This window comes from Sceloporus occidentalis, unplaced genomic scaffold (assembly GCF_023333645.1).
Source record: "Sceloporus occidentalis isolate IW3139 unplaced genomic scaffold, rSceOcc1.0.p SCAF_23, whole genome shotgun sequence".
In the NCBI taxonomy this organism is placed as follows: Eukaryota; Metazoa; Chordata; class Lepidosauria; order Squamata; family Phrynosomatidae; genus Sceloporus; species Sceloporus occidentalis.
The window spans coordinates 6988482-7012528 of record NW_028317003.1 but is presented as its reverse complement, the minus strand read 5'-3'; the positions used below and the strand labels follow the sequence as shown (position 1 = coordinate 7012528).

General features: G+C 39.0%; 1 protein-coding gene across 3 annotated transcripts in view; it reads left to right on the top strand.

Annotated features, from left to right (window-relative positions):
* LOC149300753 (RNA-binding motif, single-stranded-interacting protein 3-like) overlaps positions 1-24047 on the top strand; it is a 280512-nt gene that overhangs the window by 220663 nt on the left and 35802 nt on the right. For all 3 annotated transcript variants that reach the window (XM_089484828.1, XM_089484829.1, XM_089484827.1), the window contains 2 exons: positions 8654-8811; positions 15316-15395. In XM_089484828.1, the coding sequence (XP_089340954.1) occupies positions 8654-8811; positions 15316-15395 (238 nt within the window). The remainder of the gene's footprint in view (positions 1-8653; positions 8812-15315; positions 15396-24047) is intronic.

Genomic DNA, 24047 nt, shown 5'->3' with positions numbered 1-24047 from the left:
CATCGAAGAGACACTGGCACCACCACCAGCAGCAGCAGCAGAATTGGGAAAGGCGAATGAGTGGGCAATTGGCGACCCACTCACCTGTTTCACCCCAGGGCAAAGCACCCAAACACTGTCAGTCTTAGACGTTTGGCAGCAGACTTCCAGAGCTCAGACACAAGGCCCTAGCGTAAGCTGGCCACTCCGGCGGAGGTAGCAGGCGTTGCCACACCGCAAACAGACGCAGCCAGAGGGGAGAAACTGCCCTTACCACTAGGGACATTTTGGGCATGACTCTAGCCAGGAAGCGAACTGGCAGAGAAGAGATGCTGGCACCACCACCACCACCAGCAGCAGCATTGAAAAATGGGAAAGGCGAATGAGTGGGCAATTGGCGACCCACTCACCTGTTTCACCCCAGGGCAAAGCATCCAAGCACTGTCAGTCCTTGGCGTTTGGGAGCAGACCTACAGAACTCAGACACAAGGCCCTAGCATAAGCTAGCTACACCGGCGGAGGTAGCAGGCGTTGCCACACCGCAGCAAGTGCAACCAGGGGGGAGAAACTACCCTTTCCATTAGGGACATCTGAGGCATGATTTCAGCCAGGAAGCGAACTGGCAAAAGATACTGGCACCACCACCAGCAGCAGCGTTGGAAACGGAAAAAGGTGAATGAGTGGGCAATTGACGACCCACTCACCTGTTTCACCCCAGGGCAAAGCATCCAAAGACTGTCAGTCCTAGGCGTTTGGGAGCGGACTTACAGAGCTCAGACACTAGGCCCTAGCGTAAATTGGCTACACCAGCGGAGGTAGCAGGCATTGCCACACCGCAGCAAGTGCAACCAGGGGGAGAAACTACCTTAAACATTAGAGAGAAAAAATTTAACTTTCCAAGCTAAGAGCTGGGTAACCCAATTTGGGCAGATTGAATTTAAGAAAGGCAATCTGCTCCATCAGATGAGGTGCCATGCGTGAGCGCTGTGGACTCAGTATGTTTCCAGTCATAGAAAACACGCGCTCACTTTGAACTGTGGTTGGCGGACATGATAGAAGCTGCTGCGCAACCCATGAGAGTGCAGGCCACACACTCTTCTTTTCATCCCAGTAGCTAAGAGGATCAACATTAGGAGCAGAAGGAACTTCACAGAGGTAAAGTTTGACCATTTCAGCAGCACTACTCTCCTTTCTGCTGCTAGCTCTGTCAGATGGTCCAACTATACTGCCAAGTGCCTCTTCCCAAAACGCAGCTGCTCCACTCAGCTGTGTTGTGCTGCTTGTGGCACTGCTGCTGATGCTGCTGCTAGGGGTAGCAGACCACATCATCTCTTCCTCCTCCTGCACCTCACCCTCCTCGGACAGCATTCCCATTTTACGCTGCCAGTCACGCACCTTGTTGACCAATTGCTCCCGGTAGCTACTGAGAACATTGAATTTCAAAGCTAGCTTTCCCTTAATTCTTGGATCACAAAGGCACGCTAGCATCATTTCGGGACTCTCTTCCATTCGCTTGCGAAGGTGTACTTTTAGCAGATCCTTCAGCTTCCTGACTATGGCTGCTACGTCAGGATGTAGAGTGCCACCTTGAACAGCCTCACGGTTTCCAAGGAACACATCCATCTTGCTGCCTAGATGGGAGAACACTGGGATTACCTGGGCCAGACTGGCAGTGTTTGAGCTTAAATTTTCTGTGGCATCCCTGAATGGTTTAAGGACTGCCACTAGCTGGGCGATCACTGTCCAATCCTCCCTATTCAATGGAGAGGTAATCCCAATATTGTGCTCTGAGGCAAGATTATGGATTGCCCTCTGCTGCTCCAAAATCCTCTCTAGCATGTCTAACGTGGAGTTCCACCGTGTACTGACATCCTGACGTAGGCAGTGTACGGGAAGACCTGACCTCTCTTGCTCTTCCCTCAAAAGTTGGCTAGCCTTAACACTATGGTGAAAGTGCCCAGCGATCTTTCTGCAGCGGGACAGAACTACTGCTGCCACATTAGTTCCTTCTGACATTGCTGCCTTCACTACAAGATGGATGATGTGGGCTGCACAGCGCACACCAACAATATGACCATCTCGCAGCGCTTTCACCATATTGGCACCTCCGTCAGTTACCACAAAACCAACTTCAACATTGGTGCCCGCCTCTGCTCCCACCCAAAGGCTAAACATTTTCCTAATCGCATGCAGAATATTTTGGGAAGTGTGCTTTTCATCCATCACTTCTGCATGGAGAAGGAATGATCGGTAGCCTGCTGCAGCAACTTCCTTAGACACACCGGGCTGCCACCAGTGTGCTGTCAAAGAAAGAAAGGCATGCTGGGCGCTAGGTGCACTCCACAAATCTGTAGTGAAATGAACACACTGACCAGCAGCCTTGGAAAGCTCCTCTTTCACTGCTGCAACACAGGACCGATACAGCGAGGGGACAATGTTCCTGCTGAAAGTGGAACGTGACGGAACTGTGTATTGTGGAGCCACAGCCGCCATCAATTGTTTGAAAGGCTCCCCTTCAATCATGGAGAAGGATGCCCCTCCAACAGCAATGAACTGACCAATAAGTCGCGTTACTTTATTGGCCTGCTGTTTGGGCATCGTTCTCTTGGAGTGGAATGCCCCAAATTCTTCCAGGGTGGGCTGGGCATGCAGTGCTCCAACCTGCCTTGGTCTCTGGCTGCCAGCACTAGTTGCTGCTGCTGCTGCTGCTGCTGCTATTGGCTCAGAAGAAGAAGCTGTTGGGGTTTTTCCACGGCCACCAGCTATGCTGCCTGCACTAAGTTTTACCTCTGCATCTTTCCCCAATAGCACAGCGTTGCGTTGAGTGCTGAGGTGATGCTTCATGCTAGCACTGGTAAAATGGCCAGACACTTTCCCTCTGCTTATTAGCTTCCCACAATGTTTGCACTTTCCATAGCGCCCTTCTTCAACATTTTCAAAGTGCTCCCAAATTGGGGCGCGCATAGCCTTGGAGTGTGCCTTGGGTGCTGCTCTTACTGCTCGGGGTGGATGAACAGAGGCAGAACTAGTGGTGGTGGGACTGGTGGTAACAGTACTGGCCATAGTGGGACTGCTAATTGCTTTAGATTTGCTAGGTTTTGCTGCTGCTGCTGGTGGTGGTGATGGTGATGATCGTAGCGGAGAAGGTGGAGGCTCAGGGGAAAATTGTGCACTAGTCATTTGGACACTGCTCCCTGAGGAATCTGATTCCTGACCACTCATCTCCTCTACTTCCTCTGGCTCATAGTCTAGCTCTTCTTTAGCCAGATCGAATGGAATTCCTGCTAGGCTGGAGCTAAGACTGATATCGTCGTGAGACTCGTGACTAGTAGTAGTGCGAGCAGGAAGAATAGACTCTGCACTTGGCCTCTCAGTCTCAGGCTCCTCTGCTACCTCGCTAGGTGGAGTTCCACTATGTGTAGCCCTCTCTCTAACTGTCTTTACAAAAATTTTGTAAGGACTTGGTGGCTTGCTAGAGGTACTAGGAGGACATGGCGTGGCGGTACCAGTGGGAACAGTAGGCGCAGCACTAGTGGTGGTAGAGGCGGGGGTGGTGGTGGTGGTGGTTTTCCCTACAAAGGAATGAGATCGCTTTGGTTTGGGACCCCTCTGAGTCTTGCTGCTAATTTGGCTCTGCTTGGTACCTTGCATGCTGCTGGTGGATGGGGAAGATGCTGCTTGGGGCAAAAGGCACTTCTTTTTAGTCACTGGGCTGGTACTACTTGTGCTACCCTTTAACTTTGAACGTGCTTCTGGTGCTTTAGGCTTTCCGTAAAAAACCATAGAGCTTGTGGGCCTAGCCGCACTACTACTGCCTGCTTTTGGTGCCTTTCCTTTACTTGATGATCCTTCAAGCAATGCTTCCCCAAATGATAAGCGAGAGCTTGGCCTACTTGGCCGACTAGACTGACGCAAAGGCTGCATCTTAGAGCTGGTGGTGGTGCTGGTGGTGGTGCTGGTGGTGGTGGTGGTGGTGGTAGATGGAGCTTGTCCCTCCTTAGTCCCAAAAGGAGGATCAATTTCAATATTTGTGTTGTGTGTGTAGTGTAGTGTAGTGTAGTGTAGTGTAGTGTTTAAAAAACTATAAAAAATAAAATAAAAAAATAAAAATAAAAAAAAGGAAAAACGAATTAAAGACAAAAAAATTAGAGGAAGTTCTCTTCAGTGCTACTGCTTAAAAAGTAAAACTATGCACTACTGCACTGTGCTGTGTGCAATCTGCCAAAATCCTAAAGTTATTGAAATTATTAACTCAAGATTAACTATTTAATAACTAGCAGTATTTTATTTTTAATTTGAATTTACACGGGCCTAAGAGCTTAGCCTACCACTATGCTAGCCTAAAGCTATATTTCCTTACTATAAGTCTACCTCTAGGCAGACGCTCTCAAACCCACTAAGCTAAAGTGAGGTTAAATCAGATTCAGTATATGATTTATTAATTAATATTAAGTTATATAATATTAATAGATTAGAACTAATTTACTTATATATTATGTATTATAGATAGAAGAATATAGATTATGAATTAGAATTTAGAATTAGAATTACTTATATTATAGATTATGAATTAGAATATTATTATTTATAATATATTATAGATTAAGATTAAAGAAGATTAGAATTATTTTAGTACTACAGCTAGTAGCTTGAAGCTTTGCTTAGTACAGCTCGTCACAGTCAATTTTTCTTGAAAAGAATTAGAAATAAAATAAAATGTCACAGCAAAACGGTTATCTTCACTGCTTGCTGCACTCACTAGCCCAACAAGTTCACTTCACTGATGGACTGAGGTGAGCAAAACACTAAGGGTACTTTTAATAAAATTGAAATAAAATGTAAAATAAATGAGAAAATCTTTGCAAAACAGTTAACGTCACTGCTTGCTGATCAAAAAAAAACACAGCACTTATGCGGCTGCACTCACTAGCCCAACAAGTTCACTTCACTGATGGACTGAGGTGAGCAAAACAAATGAAATAAAATGAAAGATTAATTAAGAAAAATTGACTTGGTCTCTTACTGTTGCTAAAACAAAGCACAAACTATAGAGCTGCAGCACCAGTACTAATAAGATTAGCTGAACTATACGCTAGTAGTAATTAATTAATATTATTACTTTTATTTATAGCTAATTTAATTAACTATTAAGATAAGAAAGAATTAGAGAATTATTGATATTACTGATTTTAGATTAGACACTAGTAGATGTTCTGAATGTCTACAGTACACTCTACACTAGTATACTATTACTAACTATAACTGACAAATATATATATAATTTTATAATGAATTCAATTATTAATTATATTAATTAATATTACTGATTTTAAATTAGACACTAGTAGATGAATGTCTACAGTACACTCTACACTAGTATACTATAGTATATATATATATATGACTGACAAATATATATATATATATATAATATTATAATGAACTATTAAATTATAGATTCTATTAAATTGTAATTTATAAATTCTATTTAATTTATTTAAGCAGGACAGGCAATAGGCACTAGTGCCAGCCCAGGGCAAGGGCACCCCAGTGCCACTGAGGCACTGGGTGCACTGTCAACTCAACAGCACTTACACTAAAGTTGATGACAAATTAATTTTAAAAAAATTAAATTAATCAAATTATTATTATTAAATATATTAATTAAGTAGCACTGAAGTGAGGATGAAGTACACAGTGAGAAATGGCAGGCTAAGGCTTACCAGTCTCACACAGAACAGAACAATCTCTCTCTGTAACGCTCGGATGCAGCACAGCAGTGTTGCCAAAGCAGTCACAGCGAAAAATGAATGGATCTCTCAGGCAAGCTCTGGTCTTATAAAGGCGCCTTCAGAATTCAAAAAACAGCAGCACAGGCATTGGACGAGACCCTTAGCGTTACGTCACAAGAGTGAGCTGATTGGACAGACGAGGATCAGCTCACTCCTGTTTGAAATTTTGGCGGTTGCGCGGCAAAAACGAAGACGATCACGAAGAATCTTCGATTCTTCGTGATTGTGAGTCTTCGTCTTCGCCTACGGTTTGCCGGCACTGTATTCTGTTCTACGTTCCTTCGGAACGAACAAAAAAACGGCCTCTTCGTGCTCGTTTTCATGTTCGCCCGAAGACGAATGCACAAGTCTATTAATTTGTTACATTTATTTTGATACAATCCTTATTGTTCATCATTACTATTACCACTAAGAAACTAATATTAGTTCTCCATAGTTGAAAAATACAGCATTGAATCAAATACCGTTTCCCGTGTTCTGTATTATCCATCCTTCTCTGCAGAATTTTCATATTGTTTGATATTGTTAAGAACACCAAATAGTATCTATTAAACTAGACTGTTCATTTTCTACATATTCAGCAAGTTATATCTCTGGGAAGAAAAAATTCTCTCAAGTCATCAAGTTACCCAGAGAGCCAGTAGCTTCAGCAATATGAGGCAGGCGACATGGGTTCATATTACTGCCATTTGTTACACTGTTGTGTTCAATCAATTTAATTTGGATCTTGTTGAATGCGCCCCGAGGCTAATGGTTCCACTAGATCTTGTTTAAGTTACAGCGGTACTTCAAGTAATGCAGACACTTCGAAAAACTGATGCGCCTCTAAGGACACGTTGCTTTCCACTGCTAAAGTGTGAATCAAACTGAGAACCTGCGTCCATAAACAAAGGTTGTACTTGTTAAAAATGGGCCTAAACCTTTATCCCTGTTGGAGTTTCAGACAGAAGCTTTCACATTATTTGTCGTACATATGTCAAAGAATGGTTCCTTCATTGATAGCCCTGTGAGACTGTGTGTTTTATTTCTTGCTTGTGTAGGTCAAGGCTTAACCCTAAAAAGACTGGTTACTATACACTCTATTTACTTTCCTTATTCTTAAAGGTGTATATAATTCTGCAGAATTTAATTGTGTTCCTCCTTTCTGCTTCTACCGTGGGTAGCAAAGCTTGACTTTTCAGCCGTGGCGTCTCATCCGTGGCGTCTCATCCGTGGCATGCTGATTAGGACAGCTTTACTCTCGTGTCTTTGAGTTTAGTTAATGCAGTTTACGAAAGAGGTTGTGGAAATAGTGAACATTAGCTTTATTTAAAAGGCTTTATCCATTGTAATAGATTTGGAAGCCGACCCCAGAGGTTTTCAGGGACAATTCATTTCCACAAACTCAGGGAAGTCCTTTGTATATTCTATATAATCTCAAAGGATTAACTAAAAGGACCCTTTCCCCATTTTTCTTAAAGATTTATGATCTTATGCAACATTTATTTACTTACAACTGGGCACGAGATGACCCAGTGTTTTAACTAATGCAATGATAATGATCAGCTGTGACAAATCCATGGCAAATTGACTCTTGATGCAACCCTATTATTAACATTCATTAATTACTAATATTATCCTTGATACCTGTAACATAGGGGAGATAGATTGAAGGGTTAGATGCTAATAATTGACCTGTCTATTGATTGTAAGGCTCTAAATCCCCAAATTGCTTCCAGATTTAGAAATAATTAACCCTTGAAACATAGTTTTGTTCCTTTACGAAGTATAGAATAACTTGTTTATATTCTTGAAATAAATCTTTTAAAATATCAAATGGTAATATGGTAATTAAGTAATTTCTTATGGCAGACTGACCATTCCTGCTTATCACATGCGTCTTCCTGCCCTAAAAAAAGTTATACTCCAACACTATAGATAACCCAACATTGTATTAGTGCAGAGGTATACTGTCTAAATGGCATCACCGGCATCTGGCAGACTTCATCAGGGTGACCTTTGCCCAACAAGATAGAATCTGCCGGACTGATGCTGTTTTTTTTTATTAAAAGATAGGTAGTTTTATTTATTAAACAATGACTGCATGCCACTTGGCAATTACCTTTTTGGACCCATCCAAGCTAACCAATCCTCATTTTCAGCCCAAGGGGTTACTTAAAACATGGAGAGCACTATTTTGCCCTTATAAATACAAATAAAATGTAACAAATCCTCAGAAATAATTGCTCCTAGATCCCTTTGTTCTGTTGTCACCTACAGACCAGTGCCAATGAAGGAATGTAGAGGAATCTGAGCTAAACACATTTTGTTTTATTTTTCTTTAATTAGGTTTTATTTGTGTAAATATGGAAAAATTGTTGAACCCTAGAAAATGAGGTCCTCTAGGAGTGCTCCAGGGCTCCAAACTCCTTAATTTGTTCTTGATTCCTTTAAATGATGTAATTCATCATACCATATAAAAAATATGCTCTGGAATTTATCTGGAACTCTGGAACTGCTATTATGGTACATACTATTTTAATTAAAAATAAATGTTATCATGAATCTTATCATTAAAGAATTGAACAAAGCAACCCATATTCTTTGAACAGTAGAACCTAACAGGTTGCAATCTGATAAGCAAACCCATTAGAATTACATCTATACAGCAATCAAAGACACTTTGATATTTAATAGAGGTACCTTATAATAAAGCAACCAAAAACAAAACGTGTGCTTCTTCTGAAACTATAGATTTTGGTAGGAACTTGAAATAATGGGTAGAATAATAAATTTAGAAACACTTCATAGGAGCTATATTTTTTGTTAACAAAGAAATTTGATTGTTCACAAATGTTAACTCGGTTTGATTCTTACAAAAGGCTTCTATTCTCTTCTTACAGCAACAAGAGCAAGACCCAACAAATTTATACATTTCAAACCTGCCAGTGTCCATGGATGAGCAAGAGCTGGAGAACATGTTAAAGCCCTTTGGACACGTTATTTCAACTAGAATATTAAGAGATGCCAATGGAGTTAGCAGAGGAGTAGGGTTTGCTAGGTAAGCTATGTTTTTTTATTGTTATTTATTTATATTTCACATTTAGTTATTAATGCTTCTCATTTTATTTAAACATAATGTTGTCTATACATCGTATCTAAATCTTAAAGGTAAAGCACTTGGAGCTAGTTAATGTATAGCAGTGTAGATTGGGCTGTCTTGGAAGCAGTGTTTATAGCTTGTTTTCCAAACTAGACAAAGCTCCGTCATTTCATTGCAAAGCCCCAACATTTGTCCAAATTCAGGTATAGAGGGGCTGACCTTGACACTTGACTGGTTGTGAGACATGGCCATCTGCCTTACCTGTTTAGCCACCTCACTTTGTTAGCAGTGCAAGGAGGCCAAATTGAGCCACAATGGAGGTCTTTGGTGCAGCAGCATAGACTGCCATTGATTTTTCACCTCCCTGGGCCGGTCCGGTGAGGATCTCCCCAACTAGCCCATGATTCCCACTGTCAACAGAACTAATTAAGTTAATTAAAGAGTGAAACACATGAAGTGTGTTGGCATATAAGAACCATTCATACTATCTAGTTTGTTTCTGTGGAACTTTTTTGTCCTTTTCCTTTTTATATGACACTACTCCATTGAACTGTTATGTGTAATATGTCTCCCCTCGACTACTAACACTTAAAGTTGTCACCCACTTAATATGAGTGGTACGGCAGGTTGTTATTTATACTATAAATTGTTTATATGTAGATTATATGTTTTTGTGTTCTGATGTTGTGATTCACTATGCCTGCAGTTTTTATCATTAGTGAATCAGAATTGTGACTATTATATCACAAACAAAAATGAGAGTTTTTACAATACTTATTTATAGCGTTTTGGTAGAAACAAAATTATCCATTTTTATTTTTTTCTGTGGATTAAATTAAAAAAAATGTATTGTTTTACCACACATTCATTTGTTGAGATTGTTTCACAGTGCAAAAAAATGAATGTAAATTTTCAGTTTGAAAGGCTCCATCTGCTGTCTTTTTGTTTGTCTTGGTCCTACACCTATGTATTAGACCAGCAATACTATAAAAATATGGCACATTTTACAATTACACCTGTATACTTCTGTGTATACAATTTATCCGAATTGTATTTTATGATATTCCAAACAAAATCTTTATGGTCTAATACTTTGTTACAAAATCCAAATTTATCCTGTGTACATCAATAAAAAGCTGATTTTATTCTGAAAAAACAGATGGATCAATTCATTCAATCACAAAGATAGATAGATATCTTCCTACGAGAAGACACATTTCATTTACCGACGGTACAAAAATAGTTAAGGGTTTAAACATTTTAAGAGACTACATTTAAAATGTTTACCATTGCATTGCTCATTTTTATGCTGGTAAACATGTACTCCACTTGAGACAGGCTACATAACAGGACTTGTTCAAGCCTCTGGCATAGCCTTTCCACTGTCATTGATGCTACTCAAGTGAAATGAGTGTCAAGCCACAGATCCAAGGCCATGGCATTAAAATAATGTGTTTTTGAAAATGGACTTTTCTTCTAATGGTCTTTTTCTCGAGCAAATATGTATTTTATGTTCTTGGCTCAGTGGTTTAGCTTTTTTCATATTATTGTCTTCAAAGGACAAGGCTTATTGAGGTTTTTACTGTTGGCAGTTTCCATATTGTATTCTTTACTGGGACTGCCTTTGCTTGTTAAAATGTGCCCAGTGTATTAAAATGAAATTGTCACCACCGTTTGATGCAGCATAACGCGGTTTGACACCAATCGCCTGCAGCTACAAAAAACAGACCTTCATTCTGTATAGACTTTACAGACAATGGTCTCAAAAGGCTAGCTTGAGACAGTCACTTAGTATGGGCTCTGTGAAGCCAGAATTAACAATTTCAGCTTTTGTGTCTGTAGAAAATAAGCTAATAGCTAACTTTACTAGGGGTATTATAATTCTTATATTTTAGATACAGATTCCAAAAATTAAAGGATTCTTTTTCCCATGCATGTGGTTTTCCTAGTCATTGATATTGCAGTTGGTTTATTATATACTATATTTAAGAATTTGGAGAACATAATGGAGTATATCATGTAAAAAGAGGAGTGTTTAAACATAACTAAACTTAAGTTGTGGCAGTAGCAGATAATGGACTGGATACAATGCCAGAATAACCTCACAATAACCTGGTTGCATAAGTGTACACACCCTTAAACTAATACTTTGTTGAAGCACCTTTTGATTTTATTACAGTCTTTTTGGGTAGGAGTCTATTAGCATGGCACATCTTGACGTAGCAGTATTTGCTCACTCTTCTTTGCAAATGCGCTCCAAATCTGTCAGATTGCGAAGGACATCCCCTGTGCACAGCCCTTTTCAGATCACCCCACAGATGTTCAATTGGATTCAGGTCTGGGCCATTCCAAAACGTTAATCTTCTTATGGTGAAGTAATGCTTTTGTGGATTTGGATGTGTGCTTCGGGTTGTTGTTGTGCTGAAAGGTGAACTGGGCTTGGATGTTTTTCTTTGTAAGAAAAGGCTTCCGTCATAGCCCATTCATATGAAGAATTCGGGAGATTGTTGTCACATGTAGCACACAGCCAGTACTTGCCAGAAATTCTTGCAGTTCCTTCAATGTTGCAGTGGGCCTCTTGTTAGCCTCCCTGATCAGTTTTCTTCTCGTCTTTTCAACAATTTTGGAGGGACTTCCAGTTATTGGTAATGTCTCTGTTGTGCTATATTGTCTCCACTTGATGATGACGGCCTTCACTGTGTTCCATGGTATATCTAATGGAAGTTTTCTGCGGACCATGGCTCTAAGATAACCTATGTAAACTTGTGCTAAAATGGCAGAGCTACTGGTGATGTCCTCTAGATTGGAGAAACGGAGTGAAGATGTAACCAGAAGTTTCTCCATTCTGCACCACAATAAACATGTGAACTTGTGGCAAATTAGCGGAGCTTCTGGTGACACCATTTTGCAGTACGATAACCTCGTGTGAACTTCTTCCAAAATGAAGACGAAAGAAGAGAAAATATAGAAGAGGGGAGAAAGGAGAACAAGAAGATGCAGAACAAAAAGATGCAAGACACAGAAGCATAGCTGTGAGATACTGAAGTGGAAGTGGTCGGCAGAAAAGGAAGAGAGACAGAGAGCGGGAGAGAGAGTACATGAAAATCACAGAGTGAGAGTCTGAGAGTCTGAGAGTCTGAGAGTGTAAGAGAGTGAGAGTAAATATAAGTTGTTTGAGGATTAGTCATAACACAGCCCCAGGGCAAACTTTTTTGTGACTATTACTCTTATAATACAACATTAAAAACAATAATAAGTTCATAACACAACTGAATAGAGACAATAAGATTATTCTAAATTTTTCAAGGGAGTGACATAGTTATGTTGGGTGCTGCTCTAGGCAGTACCTAATCCATGGCCACCTTCCTTACTTTTGAGCGCAAGGATTTGACACCATATCAAGACACGTCACCACTTACACACAGGTGACACCAAGTGGAGGACCCTACGGAGGCTGTGCCAGAGGAACATGATTTCCCAATAGGGTGATTTCATCCCTGATTGTTCCGCAGAAGGGACGGCTGCTCCCCTGCAGACCTGCAGCTTTAGCCCCAGTGAACCTAAGCCAAAATATGCTGACCCAGGGACTTCCAAGTCTAATTGTGCAGCATTGGGTCCTTTGAAGCTAGCCCTAATGCTGTCATTAATGATGTCTGTAATGTTTACTCTGAGCATAAACTAGGTGTTTGTAAACATATAATTGGCTTATATTTTGAGCAGTTCATTCAACTGTAATATAAGTGTACACAAGGGAACACTAACATCACATGTTACACAACATATTCCAAAACACAGCCATTTCGGTTCAAAACAGGATACATATATGGGGACGGGGCTTTAAACACAGCTTACAGTCATACACTTGGATTTTGTGTTACACCACTGCCTTCACCTCATTCTTTCTGCTATATTTAAGGCCTTATTTTAAAGTAATTTCTTGAACATTTAAGCCAGTGGACTTTTGATTTTTGAAGAACAAAATAATATAGCTTAGCCTTTGAAGAATCTAGGCCGATGTGTTTTGCAGCCAGGTGTCCTCTTCTGTCCCTGTGTGCCTGCTGTGTGCATAGACATATACAGTTCACTATACCAGCGGTATGCCATAGCAGTCGAAAGGACAGAATGTAAACCCATTGGCCTAAACAAGATCTAAGATGGAAAATTCAGTTGTGTTTCTGCTGTCAGGTCATCACTGTCAACTAGCCAATATATGACTTTTCTACAGTACCAGCTGTGCTTCATGTTTGCAAGGCAAAAGACATATCCTTCTGTTAGAAAGTAGATGTTCTCTATTGTGCCTAGGGAAACACAGTAATTGTCTCCAGCATTCTGTCTATGTGTACAATCACTGCGTTACAATGTAGCGGCAAATAATAGCAGTTCACTTACATCATGCTGTGAAACTGCCAGACAAACAAGATAAGGCTAACATAAGGAAATGTTTCCTACCCCATTGTAAAGTAAAAAGAAAAAATTGGATTTATAAAATAAAATGGCATCTTTTAATTAATTATTTTTTTTAATCAATCATTGCATATGTCATGTAGTACAATCCAACTAAATATAATTTTTGTCTTGAATTTAATTATTTGACTCTCTATTAATTGAAAATATTACCATATTTTCCCTCTCCAAATTTTAATAACAGAGAAGGGTGGAAAATTGTTAAATAGCTATTGACTTGGAGAAGCTGTTATGCACAGCTCTTGGAACATTGACCAGGTTTAGTTGTAGAGAGAAACCATCTAAGCATGTATCACTTATTAGAATTCATATAGTTTTATCTACAGCCACTAGTGATGCTCAGGTTGTAAAATGCTACCATGCTATCATTGAGCCATCAAGCACTAACTAGAGCCAAGTCCGAACCGATTCAAATTACCTCTTCAAGGCAGTTTTAGTACCAGGTGATTCAAGTGGTTTCCTGGGACATCAGAACACACACACTTGAGGTAAATGTCTTTATTGGAAACATTAAAAGGTTATGGTGTGTATGTTTTTGACAATAAATGGACTTCTTGCCTGTGCTGCTTTTGAGTTTAAGATCAGTTTGTACTCCCTTCCCTTTGGCAATGGGGTCAACGTCATGAAAGTTCTTGGCTCACACATTAGTTCCATAAGGTGGGCTAGGCTATAGCCTGGCCTATACCTTACTCTACCAACCTCACCAAACTCTGTTAATCCAAGGGCATCCACTAATGTAATGCAAGCTTGCTCAATTGCCACCTTCTTTGAAAAGGAGAATATAAGGGAGAACAACTAGCTTAAATATTTTTGCTTAGGCACATATAAAACTTTGGAGCTTCCTGATATCTGATGTGTACCATGCTAGCGATAAAAGTTACTAATAGCTGGGAAGTACAGTATGTCTCACTCTTCTAGTGCATTTATCTCAACATCTGGATGTACTATACTTTGAAATTTCTTTGACGCATCTCTGTATGTATATTGATGTACTGCTGTGACTTTACCTCGCTGCACTATTATAAATAAAAGTGACTTGACTAATAGCTGGGAAGCTTACTGTTCAACTCAGTATAATCCATGTTTAAAATTTACATTTTTCTTTATTAGCTAAAATGTTTGGTACGTTGCTGATTATTGAAGCATATAAAGTTGAGGATTATTATCATCTTTTATTTATATAGCGCCAACAATTTGCGAGAATTGACAGACTAAGACAAACCACATTAGGTGGAGAGAGCCCTGCTCGCAAGCTTACAATCTTGAGGGAATGGGGTGACAAACATAAGGCACAGAGAAAGGGTGAGCGGTAGTGTGGGGGTTGTATCAGTGACAGGGAAGTTCTAGCAGCTAAGATGGTGCGGCTTTGAGATGTTTCTTGAATGTTGGGAGGATGGGTGAATGCTGAAGGTTCAGTGGAAGTAGATTCCAGAGATATGGGGCAGCCCGAGTGAAATCTTGTAGATGGGAAAAGGAAGGTGATAAGCGAGTATTTGCTTATGAGGGCAGAAAGGTATGGAGGAACAGTGTTATGGATGGCCTTATATGTCAGTATCAGGATTTTGAATTGTGGGGGATTTCACAGAGTGGGGAAGCAGAAGAGGAGCAGCGTGCAAGGAAGATAATCCTAGCAGCAGCAGCATTTAGGACAGACTGCTGAGGAGAGAGGAGAGAGTCGAGTGTTGCAGTAGTCAAGACGGGATTCTAGGTGAGGAATGAGGGGATACGATGTTTTTTAGGTGCAAGAAGCAGGATCTGGCAAGGGACTGAATGTGAGAGATGAAGGAGAGAATTCAGGTAGTGGAGCGGAGATGGAAGGAGGGAAGATAATGAGTTCAGTTTGAGAAAGATTACGTTTCAGGTAGTGTTGTGACATCCATGAAGATGAGGACCAACTCATTCATTGTTAAGGGTATTTTCATGAAGTATAAGAGCTAATATTGAGTAAATGTTTACTCAACTAGTAACACACAACAATGTTTTTGGTTTATTTTTTAGAATGGAGTCTACTGAAAAATGTGAAGTGGTAATTCAGCATTTCAATGGCAAATATTTGAAGACACCTCCAGGAGTACCAGGTGAGTGTGACATATTCATTTTAAATGCAATGAGATTAAGTTTATGTAAGAACTATGCAGGGCTTTCTTGGAGCTTCTCTAAGGATGCTAAGGATGAACCTCTTAATGTTCTAGGTTGAAATAGATAAAGAGTTAATTATAAAAATATTCTAGAGAAACCATTCCTATCATCATAGAATAATGTGCAGTAGTTTGATAAGCAGAGGTACCTTATACCAATTTTATTTTTAGAGAACCCCCCTTACTTTGATTTAATGCTATGGACACAGAAAGCTAGTTATACTAAAAACTCTCTTAAAAACACTCACTTTCAATTAATAACCTCCAAAGACTTAACAAATTAGCTTTTTATGATTTTACCTGCTTGGTCGAAAAAAAAAGGGCTGGAAAGTGAGCTGGTTCTGTTCTGTTTTTCTGTGTATGATGTGGGTTATTTCAGAATCGTATGATGTATCACTTTCTGTAGCTTAAGAGCTAAAAACTGTAAATCTCTATTAATAGTATTTTTTGCCTTTTAATCCTTGAGTGCCTGATAAAAGCTGACATTCCTCTTTTTTCATTATTTCACCATGGCTGTTACGTGAAAGACAAAGGCTCTGTACCCTGATTCAAATTAAAGAAAAAAATATTTTAAAAATATTTATCTCTTATGGCTAACATAAACACTCTTCATAAGGGCTAACCAAGAGGCCTGATTTTGTTTGATACCTATTTTTCACGTACTGTTTTACCTGATAAAGACTTCACTAGAAGTGGTTTAAACATTACTTTTACTTAATATGATACTGTTTAATAAGCACTTTTCACAATAAACTAATTCTAGAATGACTATATTTTTAAAATGTGATTGTTATTGTGGAACTACGGACTCCTACAGTTATGATGATAACACACACAATACTTTTTTCTTCAGCTTATTTTGTACACCGTTATCAGCTTACTGCCAGACACCTAAAGAACAACTAGAAATAAATGAGTGCATCTTAACTGGTACCTAGATTCTTCAGTAAACATGGCAAGAGTACAAAAAACATTAGGCTCTAAAGTGGCAATTAAAGATTATACCTGCTTAGCTATTTAAGTGTTTTTTTCCATAGACTATTTAGTTATTCCCAATTAAACTCTCCCAAACACGTCTGTGGATTAGAACAATCATTTACGCAAGTGCCAATATCCAGTGTTATGTAGAATATTTTTGTTAAATCATTAGTTGCGTGAATTCATTGTTATAGCATGTTACGGAATTTTAATTCTCCTCCAAGGTATATCCGAATATTCCATACAGCTGTTTCTCAAATTCTTAAAATGTGGTTACTATTTCTATCAAGATGGCAATAAGACGGCGATCTAGGGATTGCCACCAAAACAACATTAGAATAGGTTAGATCACCATATTAATTTATGTTTAACAGTCTTATATGATATATCAACCTGTTATTTATTTAAAAAGATCTATTCTCCCCAAAAAATCAGAGTTGCTGAAATTAACATTAACTTGACTTGCAAAAATCAAGTCGCAACCCAATGTTCATTTACCTTAATATTTATTAAGAGAGTTGTGACAGTTGAGTTCAATTGAGTTGGAAAAAAAAATTTAAATAAAAAAACAGGGAGCCTCTAGGAATCCTAATGTCTATGCACTGTGTTGCTATTATAGAGTATCTACAATGGAAATATGTAAGTGCCATTCAAACCAAATCGTGTGCTTGCAAAACAAAGTGACTACTAAAGCTATTTCTTAAAACAGATCGTCGAAGACAATTATTGTAATAAGTGTATGTACCATAAAATGTATGGTTGCCTGTCTTTTGCGTATTTTTATAAATTGAATCCTTTCCAAAAAAACAGCTAACTTTACTTGCTAAATTTGAAAATTGACCATCTGTTCTGTGGTCAAATCTATAACAAATCAACCATAGGTTTTAAAATCACAAATCTATGGATGTGAATATTTAATTTTGTTTTGGGTATAGATCTTTGTAGATCTTTATGACAGCTTTTGAAGTGCCTGTGTATATAACTACTATCTAAGAATCTCCGCAGAGAAGAGAATGATCTCTAGTGAATGACCCATCAAAACCTTACCTGTGGAAAGGTGAGAGGGGCCTGGGAGGCAGGGGAATTTCCCACCAGCTTGGTCAATACAACTTTGCTATATGTGACCACACAGTGGAGTGTGGTAGCATGCCCAGTGAATTCATACAGTGTCCAAGACAAGTTCCAGTTAAGTGTAAGTGTGTGTGAGAGATTGCGTGTGTTGGAGTCAATGCACGAGGGGTACAAAATATAAAATAACTAATTGAATCTATATGTGAAAACACTGAATGTTGATATGTCAAACAATATCTTAGTAAAGGCAACAGGACATAACACATGACATCTCAGTCTATTGCTAATAATTAATTTTAAAAAGCATAACTTGATTCAATTAAGGAAATTGTATAGTTGCAACGAAATACAAATTTACAAAATGTTGACTTCTTCCTATGTATTAACTAGATCAACTGTCTTTAATTAGCTGAGTAGGGCCTGCCTTAAATTGTATTAACGGTTCTATGTAATCAATTTAAAAATAAAGGGGATTTTATTTAGACGTTTCATATGTTTCACAAGACACCAAGAAGAAATACAACACAGAGTCACAGAGGTGCTTAGAACGAAAGATTCTTAATAGATACAGTTAAGTACATAAGCATTTGTAAACTGAGCAGGGGACAATGTCCCTATCCCATATACTAATCTTCCAATCAATGTGACTGATAGCTATCGGTGATACAAAGGACAGGCTTGGGTATAGATTGTACAATGCCTCATTAAGTCCTGGATGAGTTTGATAGAGTCTTCTCTCTGCGTGACACTATAATCATCATTCTTTTGAAGCCGAACCTTAATTGCTTGTGTTTTGTTTCTTTTTTTTCAATGAAAAAATTGTAAACGTAGCATGGGTCACTGTAACAATAAAAAATCTTATGTTTTTGCTTAAGATATTACAAAGATGTGAGAAACGTTACTGAAGTATTACTTAGGTTTTATTTTAATTTTGTAGCCCAACGCAATGCCAATAACCAATGCTAATTTACCACTCATTACATTATTACTGAAGGAGATGAAGCATCCCAATGTAAGACTTAAAATCTTTTGAACGTGTAAAAGTATGGAAATTGTTTTGACAGCTAATCTAAAATGAATATTTATTAAGCTCAGAATATACCAAATGTTTAAACCTCGGTAACAGTTATTCTTTACAGCTAATTGCATGTCATTATGACATGTATTATTTTCTTTAATTTGGACCTTGTATTTGTTTAGAAATAATGTGAATGTTCTTTATTTGTGAAAAACACCAGATAATGGGTTATTTGCTTTAATCCATCAAGCGTCATGAACGAGTTTTTTCCCCCTCAGGTGCCGGGCCAATTTTCCTAGTTTTGCTATATTTAAGCCTTATAAACAGCTCACCCATTACTGAAGAAAAAAAATATTTTTTTCAGCACATGTTAAACTGTTGAAATATACTTTATATAGGTTAAGTCAAACCATACCACACATTACATTCCAGCAGAGGTGATTGAGGCTAATACAGCATGGATATTAAACAGCATATGGCTATCCTGAATCTATGATGAGACCAAGGACTGATTAAGTTTTCAGTGTTTACATAAGAAAAAAATAGCAGATTAGAAGTACTATTAAATCCTATTTTTCTGTCTTACCAGTAACATCACACTGTCTTATACCTGATTTTTAGCAGAGATCACACAAGAAAACAGCATGTTCAGCAAGTGTCAGGTCTACTGTAACTTACCTGTATCTTTATCAAGTCTATGTATCTGAGCCATATGCAACTCACTGAAGACTTGTAATTAGCATTATTTCTCAGGAGCTATATGGTATCATGTGGTTGACAGTATACAACATGGTTAAATCAAAATTACATTGTATAAACAGTATAACAGACTCATTTCACTACATGATCTTGTAGTTAGCGTAAGGGGGCACTTCCATTGTGCTTTACCCTGTATTAGAGAAACACCCACTGAACTGTTTAAATAATGGTACAAATTTACAGTCAGGCAATTAGCAATGTACACCTTTATCCACCATTCTACCTAATGAATTTAAATAATGCTGGTACTTGTGCTTTGTAGAAAATGTCATTCAACAAAGAAGAACTGGCATTTAAAGAGATTGTGCAACGCTTTGTAAAGTCTCTATTCAGTGAACTGTCAGGACTAAAGTGTGAAAATTAAATCAGTCTTTCAATTTACGAGATATGTTCACATATTTTGTAAAGTATAATTACCAAGAAATTCCTGTTTTTACAACAAACGTCTGCAAAAAATAGAATGATAAGATATATCACCTGAAACAAAATGTGATTCATTCACGTAGATTATTAAACCTTGTAGGGTTTGTTTTATTGCATGGAAATTTGTGCATGCATGCTTTAATTATTGGAGTTAGAAAATGAGACATATATATATCATTTAACTCCTCCCCCAGCTGCCTCTGTTGAAAAAGGGAGCAAACCTAAGTATGATTCTTGTGCATGCTCAGTAAAACCCCCATTCTTGTAAAGGGGAGCCGAGGTCAAAATAAAATCAATGGTGGAGGTAGTAGTAGCAGCAGCTCCGTAGCAGTGCCGCTGTCGAAGATTCACACCAGTATTGGTGTAATTTTCTATTCACTATCAGTTATTTATGTAATTAAATTGAGGGGAAAAGAACACCAATGAGTAATTCACCCTTCTCCATGCCTCCTTAGACAAGCTAAGATGCGGATGTCAACTGAGAGGAGTTTCTATATGCATTTAAATAAAAAAATGAAGATTGACTTAAAATAATGGAATTATTTAAGAATATACTAGGAGTATATCAATAGACACTGTACATAGTTAAAAAATAAATAAATATATATATATATATGTATATATATACATGATCTATTTTTATTATGGAACTCTGGGTTCTATCAATAGCTGCATTATTTTTGAAAACTACTTTACAATTATCCTCTAAATCCACAAACAGCATAAATAAATTAAAAAAACTCCCTTTGAAATAAGGTATTTTAATCATTACCATAAGCCATAATTGACAACATTCCTGTTTCCTTTTTAATATTTTATAACATACATTTTTCAAAACAACAAAACAAGCATATGAAGTGAAGCTGAACATAACACCCTGAGTGTTCTGCATCTGTTGCAAATCTGATACTTACAAAATGTGAATTATTTATTTTTAACATATTTACACAACATCATCATCAAAGTTGCAATATCTCATTTACGAGAATATCCTGGAACTAGACAAAGTGAACACCCTATCTAAATATATTTTCTAAATCTGTTGATTTGAGTGATATTTGTTAAAAATATACATGTTAACAAGTAGCCTAATCTGTGTTAGTTTAGTGGATCAAAATGGATTATTATTTCACGTATCAATAAATTCTTAGCTGTCAACTTAACTTTTTTAGTGAATTGACCCCAGAGAGACATGGACACTTTAAATCAGTTCTTCAGAACCTGTCAATTTCATGGTGACTAAATAAAAATCTACAATTCAAGAAAGGTATGGGTCATGACCCAATGCTGGGTCAAAAGATACCTATCACTAGTTCTTTCACAGGGCCGAGCCTAGGTTCACTGATACCTGGGTGCAAACATTTTTTGGCACCCCCAGGTGGGTGTGACAATATTGTTAACTCCTCCCCTTAACAAACATAACCCCCTCCAATCACACCCATTTTCTACTCCACCTCTTTGGGACCCCCCGAGAACAATATGTAACATGCCACTCACTTTCCACAGTGCCAGCTTTGCCCCCAAACAGCTTGTCAGGGCCATTTTGGGCTCAAACAGGTCGTCAGTGATACATTTGCCCTCCAAACAGCATTATACTAAATGTGTCATTGACATACGGTGCTCTGACTTAAAGAAGCCGCTGAGCAAGAAGGGCAAAGCTATATCTTTACCGAGGTTATTTTGAGGAAGGTAGATAAATAGCAAGGAAATTCATGATATTAGAACTGCAAAGAATTAAAAAAAAATAGTAAAATACATTTTCCCAAACCCAGTGATCTATTCACATTATGACACTGAGGGTGGTACAGCATAATTCCCTTCAATATATACACTGAGACTGACAGTGGTACCGTATAACTTCCATTAATATATATATATATATATATATATATACATATATACTGAGCCTGACAGTGGTGTGCCACAACTTCCATCACCACAAACACAACAGTATATCCCCTACCATTATATAGCGATCCAGACACTGAGGGTGGTACAGTGTATCTCTTAACATTATAGCAGGATGGACACAGACTATATATCTATATCTATATATAATAATATAATTTTAATTTATATGTAGTAGGCCATTGGTGCAAGCGTTCCTAGTTTTTACACCACGTAACTGTATGTAAACATGTGTCCATATTAGGGGCCAGTTTAAACATATAAAAGGAACAGCTAGACAAAACTATGAAAGGTTTGCCTATCAGGATGCACAATTAAGAATATGAACATTGATTCATAACAAATCAAAAAAATTACATTTGTATGGTTTTAACAAAGTTAGAATACAAAAACAAACAGAAACCTACCAAAGTGTGATCAAGTGAAAAATGCACATTATTCATTGACCCACATAGCAGGCATATGTCATAGATCGCACACTGCAAAGGCCAGGCCTTACCCTAGATTGCACACATGGGACTTGCCTTAATATCCAGATTGCACATATAGGACTTGCCCCAGCACCCATATTGCATCCACCTCAGCAGCCAGATTGCACACATAGTACTTGCCCCAACACCCATATTGCACACATGGGACTTTTCCCAGCACCCAGACTGCATCCACCGCATATGCTCAGCACCCAAATCGGACTTTCTGCAGCACTCAGATTGCTTCTACAGTACTTGCTCAGCACCCAAGTTGCATCCAAACCACTTGCCTAGCAGCCAGGTTGCATACACAGGACTTGACCCACCACCCAGACTGCACTCAGATGACTTGCCCAGCACCCAGGTTGCAATCAGAGGACTTGCGCCTGAACCCAGGTTGCTGTTATAGGACTTGCCCCAGCACCCAGGTTACGCTCAGAGGACTTGCCCCAGCAAACAAGTTGCACTCAGAGGACTTGCCCCAGCACCCAAGTTGCACTCAGAGGACTTGCCCCAGCACCCAAGTTGCACTCAGAGGACTTGCCCCAGCAACGAGGTTACGCTCAGAGGACTTGCCCCAGCAACCAGGTTACGCTCAGAGGATTTGCCCCAGCACCGAAGTTGCGCTCAGAGGACTTGCCCCAGCAACCAGGTTGCCCCCAGAGGACTTTCCCCAGCACCCAAGTTGTGCTTGGAGGACTTGCCCCAGCAACCAGGTTGCGCTCAGAGGACTTGCCCCAGCAACCAGGTTACGCTCAGAGGATTTGCCCCAGCACCCAAGTTGCACTCAGAGGACTTGCCCCAGCAATCAGGTTATGCTCAGAGGACTTGCCCCAGCACCTAAGTTGCACTCAGAGGACTTGCCCCAGCAACCAGGTTACGCTCAGAGGATTTGCCCCAACACCCAAGTTGCACTCAGAGGACTTGCCCCAGCAACCAGGTTGCCTTCAGAGGACTTGCCCCAGCACCCAAGTTGCACTTGGAGGACTTTCCCCAGCAACCAGGTTGCCCTAAGAGGTCTTGCCCTTACACACTTCCCTTTCTCACTTTCTCAATCTACCCACTTCCCCACTTTTTTAATTCACTTACCTTGCTGACGTCAGGCTGTGGACTGCTCCGCCACAGTACATAAGGCTTCACTGCTGAGCGCAGGTATATGACGATATTTGCTGTGTACGGAGACATTTAACACTATACCTGTTGTTACAAAAATGTTTGCAAGAATGCAGTTCAAGCAAGGATCAGATTCCTCTGATTCATTGTATTGTAAGTACCATCTTTTAATGAGTCACGTGGCTGGGCTTGCCCATGTGCCAAAGGTTATCAGCTCCTTCCTCTTTAAGGTCACCAACAGGGTTGTGGGTGTATGTAATATTATGATACTAGGTCACACAAAAGAAAGTTTGAAGAACACCGGTATATTTTAAGGGTATGCCAAAACATATTCACTTTGGTTAGCTATGACTTTAAGACAGAAAGCTTGCATCTTTGGTCCACAGCCAGATCGCTTTATAAATTTACAGGTTGGAAATGACCTAGATTGTTATATAGTAATTTGAACTCTGCATTTCCTGAGCTTAGCACCAGAAAAAGATCTGTTGAAATAATAAGAAATCAAAATAGTGACTGCATCTCTGTGCATTTTATAGATCAACATTTCTGTTTCCTGAGCTGCAAACAATTAAATCTCCAGTCTTATCAGACAACAGAATATAAATTGCAAAATTTTAACTTTTCTTAGCAAACTTTGCCAAGGAATCCGACCTACTCTTTAAACGTTTAGAATATGGGAAAGACGGTGGTTTCCTGAGAAACTGGAACTGCTTAATATTTTACAGTTGCTCATGTCATTCCTTAATATATTTGCAAAAACTGAAATGAGGGGATGGTTAACCCATTCTGTCTTTACTGTGAAATATTTGGTTGCAGGAATAAATGTTTGACAAATATGTATGGGGCTGGCAC